Source organism: Leuresthes tenuis, unplaced genomic scaffold (assembly GCF_036924035.1).
Source record: "Leuresthes tenuis unplaced genomic scaffold, fLeuTen1.0.hap1 SCAF_12, whole genome shotgun sequence".
NCBI lineage: Eukaryota > Metazoa > Chordata > Actinopteri > Atheriniformes > Atherinopsidae > Leuresthes > Leuresthes tenuis.
The window spans coordinates 23,050,416-23,059,366 of NW_027325366.1; the positions used below are offsets into that span (position 1 = coordinate 23,050,416).

The 8,951-nt window shown below is 39.6% G+C and overlaps 2 protein-coding genes across 2 annotated transcripts; both read left to right on the forward strand.

Moving 5' to 3' along the window:
* Positions 1–184: 184 nt before the first annotated feature.
* Positions 185–2,249, forward strand: hce2l1 (high choriolytic enzyme 2-like 1). The gene is made up of 9 exons (XM_072397157.1): positions 185–296; positions 374–425; positions 543–602; positions 680–832; positions 930–1,047; positions 1,319–1,497; positions 1,581–1,662; positions 1,755–1,879; positions 1,968–2,249. Exons 1-9 carry the CDS (start codon positions 225–227, stop codon positions 1,979–1,981), a joined length of 855 nt encoding a protein of 284 aa, XP_072253258.1. The 5' UTR covers positions 185–224; the 3' UTR covers positions 1,982–2,249.
* A 1,308-nt stretch (positions 2,250–3,557) lies between these two features.
* On the forward strand, positions 3,558–8,646 carry tra2b (transformer 2 beta homolog). Its single transcript, XM_072397160.1, has 8 exons — positions 3,558–3,694; positions 6,025–6,170; positions 6,332–6,488; positions 6,649–6,837; positions 6,910–7,025; positions 7,194–7,328; positions 7,446–7,510; positions 7,604–8,646. Exons 1-8 carry the CDS (start codon positions 3,671–3,673, stop codon positions 7,612–7,614), a joined length of 843 nt encoding a protein of 280 aa, XP_072253261.1. The 5' UTR covers positions 3,558–3,670; the 3' UTR covers positions 7,615–8,646.
* Positions 8,647–8,951: the final 305 nt, after the last annotated feature.

Genomic DNA, 8,951 nt, shown 5'->3' on the forward strand with positions numbered 1-8,951 from the left:
GCATCAGGACCACCTGTTGTGGATCAGTAGTGGACTTGAGTAAATTACCCCCTCTGGATGATGAGAGGTCTTGACTGTGGTTAATCACAGATGAAGGGTCCAATCAGTAGAGAGCAGCGGGAGGGGAGAGCGGGTATATAGATCCAGTGGAGGTCGGGACCACACGAGCTCTTGCACTGGAAGACGGCAAAGCGAAACCGGTTAACCAATCTTGAACACAAAAAATGCATTCTACAATCGTGCTGCTGGGCATCTTGCTTGGCTCGCTAAACCCGGCAGACCTGCTTCCAGTTAAGGTCAGTACAAAGAGAAACTATGGAAAATGACGCACTTAGATGTACTGTGCTAAAATTTATGCACTTTTGTCTGACAGAATTCAACTGGAGTGCATGAGGGGAAAGTGAGGCTGAAGAGGAAATACTCAGGTAGATACCTGAAAACTCCAGAGACATTTTAGTAATAGTAAAAAAAAAAAAATGTTATGATGTTGAATTCTGTTTTCGGAAGGGCAAAGTAAGTATTTCTCTGTTTTCTATGTTTAGATGAACTGTCGGACCACGATGAAATGACTGCAATGGATCAAATCCTGGTCGTCAATAGCAGTAAGTAAGCTGCAAATTTCAATAAACTGTGCTGATCGAAGCTTTTGTACTTGGTGTAAAGTTTTTTTTCTCAACAGAGCTGCGAGCTCCCAGAGGACTGTCGATCAGAGATGGAGATATTGCCTATTCATACATGCGGAGTGCCATAAACTGCGCAGGGAATGCCTGTCTCTGGCCTAAGGCAATTGATGGATTTGTTTATGTGCCTTTCATCCTCTCTCCACTTTATGGTAGGAATTTTCACATTTAAACAGGTGTTAAAAACCTGTTTACAGGTCTATATCACTTGAATATAAAAGCTTATTTCCTTTTTTTTGTCAAATGTAGATGACATGGATAGAATCACCATTGAGACTGGGATGCAGGATATTTCCGCTGGAACATGCATCAAATTTGTTCCCCGCACCCATGAGGCTAACTTCCTTGATGTTCAGCCTAGATATGGGTGAGAACAACTCCTACTTATGGCTTCTTATACTGTGATTTTGCATTCTGGTGACATATGCGGGACAATTTATCTAGACTGTTGCTTGTTTTTATTCATTTAAAATTTTTTATTTCTTTGTCTTTATATTCTTTTCCATATTTTTAATGCTTCTTCCACTCCCCGCTGCAACACTTTTATTTTATGTAAAGCACTTTGAATTGTTTTTTTACATGAAATGTGATATACAAATAAATTTGACTTGACTTGACAATTTGCTCTGTGCCCCAAGCTGCTGGTCGTTTCTGGGTCAGACTGGAGGAAGCCAGACCCTGTCGCTGCAGACTCCGGGGTGCATGTGGTCAGGGATTGCTTCTCATGAGCTCATGCACGCCCTTGGCTTTGTGCATGAGCAGTCCCGCTCTGACCGAGACCACTACGTCACAATTATGTGGAAAAACGTCATGCCAGGTTAGGACGAAGGAAAGCCAATCATAAGGCAATTGATATAACTCACATTTCACCCAATGAGCCTCTGTTCTCTGTTTTGACAGACTACATGCACAACTTCAGAAAACAGACGACAAACAATCTCAACAGCCCATATGACTACAACTCTGTCATGCATTATGGACGGTGAGCTTCTTTTTAAGGCAACATAATCATATGTTCCTCATGTTAATGCTGAGGCATTACTATAACATGTACTTTATGAATCTTTTATTCAGATACGCCTTCTCTGAAGATGGTGGACCAACAATCATCCCCAAGCCAGATCCTTACATTCCCATTGGCCAGCGAGATGGACCCAGTGCGCTCGATCTTCATAAAATAAATGTCTTGTATGACTGTGGTAAGTGAATTTACCCACTCACTGGTAGAAGCTGAGAAAAAAACCATTACTAATCAGTGTTTCATTTTCCTTCTGCGTCTCTCTACAGGGGCTAATGAGTAACTGAACCCACGCAACTCTGCCCTCAGGTCCTGCCAGATGTGGAATTTAATTCATAATAATCTCTTGAGTGGACGATATGTTCAACATTAATTTAAGTTGATTATTTATTCTGTAGAGATAGTCCTTTATTTCCATGCAAAGGTTGTGCCAGTTTTTACATTGTGTTCATTTACCTCTATCAAATTGTCTGGCTAGTTGTTGAGCGAGAGCCACTTCACTTTAGTATGATTGCAATTCCACGCATTAAGCGTTGGAGCTTCTTAGATAATTGCATCAAAACTCTGAAGGAGTTTGTAACATTTTCGGCTTCTTTCTTAGATTTCTTTTGCTCACTTCAAATAAAAAGAAATGCAACAGTAAGACTTGTGGTCTGTTTTGCTTTTAGGAGGAAATGTACAGTGTTTTTAAAAAAAACACAGTCACATTTTGAGTTCTGATCGATCAGAAAATAACAAGCCCCTGTACTTGCATGCATTCATGTCAAATGCTGATATGCAACTCCATGAGAGAAGGTGAAAAAAAATAGATTTGGTTAACCTGCTTTGTGTCCGGCAGACTCTTGCGGTTTCATAATCTACTTTTTGTTTCACTTGGCTGCAGTGTTATCATATTTTTTTGCAAAGATTTATTTTCCACGATGTTCAGAGACTATCGGGCTGTTTGCCTGAGAAATATATGAATAACGATGACACACAGTGTTTTTCCTCCACTGAGACCATTAAAAACTTAATGTACCTGAATGTATACTGTCAAGTGGTCCATCCATCTTAGTCTACAGAAAGACTGATGATAAAGATTCTATGTTTAAATACTCAAATGAAGCTAAACCCAAGTGACCAAATTACTTTCTGGCTAAAAGCATGTCAAATTATACATATTTTTTAGAAAAAGAATTTGAACCCCAGATAAAGCTTGTTTCAACTTGAGAGTCAATGATTTTAAAAGGTTATATTTATGTTCAGCATTTCGTAAATAACTAGATAAAGTCAACTGAAAGGCAAAATATCCTTTTTGCCATTCTTTTAAAGTTTTATTGATTAAGCTGAAAATGCCACGTGAGCAAAACTCCCTATAAAAACTCAGAATACACTACAAGGAATAAAATGGGGACAATGGTTTAGGTAAAAGCATCTGAAATGATGAGTACGAAAAAAAATAATGAAAAGTGCGAGAGTACGAATTTGAACGAACAGATCACCACAAAACTTCACCATTTTTATCACTTAAGCCACATTAATACGATTATTCAACCAGGTTTTATGAATTGATGTGTTCGCATTTGTAACTGAGATATTATCTAATCTAATATGCACCGTTTGCCTTCATGTCCATTCAGCAAAAAGCATTAAAACTCTTAAACCTAATGGACGCTACATGCAAGCAAAGTGACACAAAGTTGACCAGTGTAATAAAACTAGAATTGGCAATATTTTTCCCCTATAATCTGTGGTGGCGTCTTACCTTTAAATATATAATTCTTGTCCAGAGTTTTGCACAGTCTGTGTTTGAGAAATATAATAAATTAATTTACAATAGGTTGTCTGCTGGCAGGATGGCATCTCCACAGTCCAGCTGAGAAGACTTGTGGGAGGAGCTAATGTTTCGACTTGCAAACACAACTGTAGTTAGCTTAGCAGGTTAGCACTGAGGTAAAATACCTGTCTAACTAGTATAACCACTATCACTAAAATGAGTGATAACGACAAAGACCGGGTACGTATGAATTTTGCTGCAGATTTATAACATTTTCAGTGCATGTAACATCATAAATTATTCTGTTATGTCTCGCTAAATTGTAACATTTACGGTTTTTGTACTGTGTTGGCTAAGGATGGTGTTGTTGTCGTGCTAGTATAAATCTCCGGATGAAAGTTATTATTTTTTACATAGCATAAACACGTAATTTTGTTTAGTTAATTAAAGTCAGGTAAACGTACATGTAATAACATTTCGGCTAGCTGTCCAACGCTAGCTTCTCAGTAGTCGCTAGGCCCCACGCGCTGCTGGCACTGTTAGGTTGGCGAGAGCTCAAAGCAAACAACCAGCCAACAGAAGCGTTTCAAGTTAATACATTAAAATTGCTGTCCTTAATTTATTTATTTTTAGCTGCTGCTGTTTTCACATATGTTCCTGTTAATGTATTCATACTTATGTTTTCTCTTGCTATTTTAGAATATTTTAAATGTAGTTTTGTGTCTAACTCATAAGGAACATACTAGAACTATGTTTTTACGTCGTGAAAACACTCCTGAAGGAATTAGTTTACCAAACTTAATACATCTTATTTTTTTTTCAATGAAAACCATTTAGAGATCGCACATGGCATCTCATGAATTACATTTGGCAATAATAAACAGTGAAGATCAATGGGGATTGAACTTTTTTTATTTTTCCCATCGTTCAACATGTCAGTGAAGCGACACAAAATAATTTATCAGTTTTAACTTGACGACCTCACGATTGCTCCTCATTCATTTGTATTATCTCGCTTATTTAGCCTGTGAATGTCATCGAAAAACTGGCTCCACGTTAAATGAGTAAATTTTATTGATGCCCCAGTCGGTGGACTGACCACCTTCGTGCTTTTGGTAGGAAACTGCTCCATCAGCACACCCTACATAGTCCCTAGGAAGCCAAAAAGTGGCTGAATTTTGGTCTGCACCACCGTGTTACTTTTCACAGGTTTGTGTTACCAGTACAGAGTACATTGAAGGCAACTGACAGATATTGTCTTAAGCCTCGGAAAACATAATTAGCCCTTATGATACCCCATGCAAGTGAGTTGTTTTCTTTTTAGTGCACGTAAATTAACAGTGCAAACAAACAACTGATATATTTGCATCAACATGTTGACATCTTTTAAGTGCTGGTGATAGAGGTCAATACAACTGAGTGGTAACTGCAACTTGAGGTTGTTTAGTTACTTTTGTTTTTATGTTTGATTTTTTTCTTTGGGGGGGGAGCACTGGGTGGGTTTCATCTTGAATATGGCTGATTCACTTTCAGTGGTTTCATATACACTGGTGAAGTTACAGCAGATTGACAAAGACAATGGAAATAAGCAGTTAAAAAAACGAAAGGATGTCATAGCTGATATTATTCCAGAGCAGATTCTGAACATATACTTGTACGGTATGCAACAATATTGTCTTCTTTTTCTGACGAAGACGGCCAGGGTTGAAAAATGACATGTTCCCATGCTTACCTTTCAAGTGGGAGCAGCAGCTTTAGTTTATTGGACTTTGATTCATTCATCGAGCAGTCATCTTTTACGCTTGAGAACACCGAAACTATGAGTCTCTGTTAAGAAGTAACCTTGAGTATAGAACCACTGAAAGTGAACTGTGTGAATGTTTTGTAAATGTACCCTTTCATGTCAAAAGATCCTGATAACTCAATACAAGTTGAATGAGAGTGCCGTTTTAATTGTCGTCATATATTCTTCATCCTTTTCTTTTTCATTAAGGTTAAGGGTGGACGAAGAAAATGCAGAAGAAGTCTCATGTCCTCTTTATTTTCAATAATATGAAGCTCACGTGTGTGACGCTGAATTGTTGAATGCATGTTAAATCATGAGGAGGGAAGAAGTATGGGCAGTGTGTGAGATGGGGGAAGTAAGAAGATGTAAGACAATTGAAGAAAGAAGAATAATGTCAAGTAATGAAGTTACTGAAATGAAGTTAAGGAAGTAATCTGGATGAGGTCACTGCGCTAAGTAATTTTCTGGTCTGTTTGTCAAATGCGTGCATGTTCTTGTTATTGAATACCACACACATTGATTTAAATCATTGCAATATTATGTCACAACTGACATTTCTGTTTTTTCTCACCATGATGGATTTTTAATTATATTGATAAATGTAATGACTATACGAAATAGCATTAACCTGCATTTCTTATTCACAATTCAGAATGTTTCCTTTCTATACTCTTCACAGGATAGTTTTAAAAATTCTGCTCTTTATAGTTATTTTGTCAAAATTTCTCAACATGTCACCTCATTATGTGCTGATAGTGTGTGTTGGTGTGTGTGGTTCGTCCAGGAGTCTCGCTCCGCATCCCGGAGCTTGAGTCCACAGGGCTCTGGGAAGTCGGCAAGCCGCTCTTCAGCTCATTCACCAGCTCATTCAAAAGATGGCTCCCACCGCTCTCACTCTAAATCTTGGTCTCGGTCCAGGTCAAAATCTGTGTGAGTGATGCGCCTTTTGGAGCTCCAGTGGCATTAAAATCTTCCCTTCTGATTCTTAGAATATGAAGAAGCTGCAGTGTATTGTGAAATGGTTATTGAAGAGCGAGATGGAAATGCTCATAAACCCACATGAATATTAAACTCCTTTTCTGTCTTTCCAGCTCCCATTCCCACCGTGGCTCACGCAGACACTACAGTCGATCCCGCTCAAGGTCCTATCATCACCGATCTCACAGTAGGTCGTACAGTGGAGAGCGCCGACGTAGAAGTCATAGTCACTCACCGATGTCCAACCGCCGCAGGCACATAGGCAACCGTGTACTGTGTTTTAAAAGTTTCGCAAAAAAAATCCGAAACTGCTCTGTATTTGTTCAGAATTCTGCATGAAATCTGAAAGGGGAAACTTGTTTTGGTCGATGTTTGCATTAGAAAGAGATATCGTGTCCATGTATCCCGTCCAACATCTTTGAAACTGCAGGCCAATCCAGATCCCAACTGCTGCCTGGGAGTGTTTGGCCTGAGCCTGTACACAAGTGAGAGGGATCTGAGGGAAGTCTTCTCCAAATACGGTCCCCTTGCGGATGTCTGTATCGTGTACGACCAACAGTCGAGGCGCTCCAGGGGCTTTGCTTTTGTATACTTCGAGAACACCAATGATGCTAAAGAGGTACAGGAGTATGCTTCCGTGTCAAACCTGTTATTACAAAAACATGCACCTAATATCTTTGTTTGCTGTTAGGCAAAGGAGCGAGCAAACGGCATGGAGTTGGACGGCCGGAGAATCAGGGTGGATTTCTCCATCACAAAAAGACCTCACACCCCAACACCTGGAATTTACATGGGACGGCCTACGTAGTAAGTCATCAGAATCTGCTGGGATCTGCAGGGCTATTCTGCTCTATATTTGGATCGAATCTTTACAAGAGGAAATGAATTGTTTCTATTAAATGAGCACCATAAGAGAGCAGTTTTACCTCACCCACAATTCTTGATTTTGGGAGTTTCATGTTATCTTTTGTGTAGTGGTGGAGGTGGTCCCAGTGGCCCTCGACGCTATTCACGGGACTATGATCGTGGATATGACCGTGGATATGACCGTGGATACGACCGAGGTGGCTATGATCGCTATGACGACAGGGAATATTACAGATCATACAGGTGACATTCCCAACTTTGTATGCTGTAATTCTGCAGGAAAATTGATTCTCCACTTATGCTGTTTTGGTTTTCCTCTCTTTGTTGCAAAGAAAAGCTCTTTCTTTTGTCTTGTTTCAGACGACGATCTCCGTCACCATACTACAGAGGAGCATACAGGTCAAGGTCCCGGTCTTATTCTCCCCGTAAGTCCTTTCCATTTACAAAATCAGTCTTCTTGACACATCTGTCAGTTTGTTTTTGTTTTTTGTTTGTCTGATGAATGTTTTCTCTCACAGGTCGATATTGATGATTTCTGGTTGGCAAAAATCTCCTCTCTTCCCAAGGACAGACAGGAAACACCCTGATTAGATATGATTGACTTCTCAGTGGATCTTTTTTCTTAAAGTGATAGTTTGGTTTCTTGAATTGGCGTTGTATGAGCACTTTTGAGTCGTAACATTGCTTGAGGGTAACTTGCCTGCAGTGCATTGCAGCGAACAGGGACAGCACCAATGTATGTTATAGGATTTATGTATATGCTGATTTAGAATATTTTCACCACTTTACTAACCACGAAAGCACTTGCCTTTCTCTCATCTCCTTTAAAAGAGAGAAGCCCATTTCACACCAAAAAGGCATCCCCATTAAACCAGCGCTGGTCAAACAAACCACTGGGGCTTAGCGCCACTCACTGTGTGTTGGCATTGTAAAATCAGCGGAGTGAGAATAGCGTCATTGGTCAGAGTCTCTGCCACAGGACACTGCGTAAAGGCACAACAATCCAGCCTTCAAACGGACTGTGTTAAAAGGGCTAAAGAAAGTATTTTTTTCTTGCAGAACATGGGAGCTGCTCATCCATCACTGCCTCAAATGTTTCTGTTTATATTGTGTAATTTTTGGTGTTTACAAATGTAATTTCGTACCTTAAAAAAAACAACTTTAAAACATCTACATGTGGGCAGTGGCAGACTCCTAACTCCCATACTATGCCAGTGTTCTTAATGTTTCTTTTTTGTGGTAGGAGTCTGGTGGCTTTAAAGGCCGCACATACGGGCAGCATCAGTTCTCCTTGCAGTGTGCAGACAGTGACCCTCATACAACCCTCCTTTAAGGAAACCAAAGTATCCCTTTGAGGTGATCACTACACTTCAGTTTACTTAGAAACATGATCAGTGAAAGAAGACCGGCATCATTTGTGGAGCAGTCCCCTTGTTTTTAGATTATAAATGTACAGGTACAATCTGTGTTGTAAATGTTATCTTAAGTTATGTTTTTTGCTCTGTACAAAATGAGTGCAAAGACGTCCTCGATCGGATTAAAAGGGAGTTCCTTTCTTTCACTTGGACTTGTCCTTCCTTTCAGCTCCTGACATCTTACACAGTAAAAACCAAGGACGTATCAAAGCCCTTATTTTTGATGACATGTCTGTGGCATGATACACACTTCTAGTTTTCTCAGCTTTAACGATAAACACTGCAGACTGTTTTTCAGAATACCTCTCGGGAGCCCTTAAACTGTCAAATTAAATGAAGATAATAGCAAAATAAGCTAAAATATAGACTGTTATTTAAGCTCCTTGTTTAAGACCATGATTGGATCTTGGATGGCAGCACAGCAGTCATAGAGGAAAGGTGTCCACATAGT

Bases quoted from the DNA above. Each gene is read 5' to 3' on its own strand.
- hce2l1 (XM_072397157.1), top strand. From the start codon at position 225: ATGCATTCTACAATCGTGCTGCTGGGCATCTTGCTTGGCTCGCTAAAC. The intron at 426-542 runs GTAGATACCTGA...TTCTATGTTTAG, and splicing joins GCTGAAGAGGAAATACTCAG to ATGAACTGTCGGACCACGAT. The intron at 833-929 runs GTAGGAATTTTC...TGTCAAATGTAG, and splicing joins CATCCTCTCTCCACTTTATG to ATGACATGGATAGAATCACC.
- tra2b (XM_072397160.1), top strand. From the start codon at position 3,671: ATGAGTGATAACGACAAAGACCGG. The intron at 3,695-6,024 runs GTACGTATGAAT...TGGTTCGTCCAG, and splicing joins GTGATAACGACAAAGACCGG to GAGTCTCGCTCCGCATCCCG. The intron at 7,329-7,445 runs GTGACATTCCCA...GTCTTGTTTCAG, and splicing joins GAATATTACAGATCATACAG to ACGACGATCTCCGTCACCAT.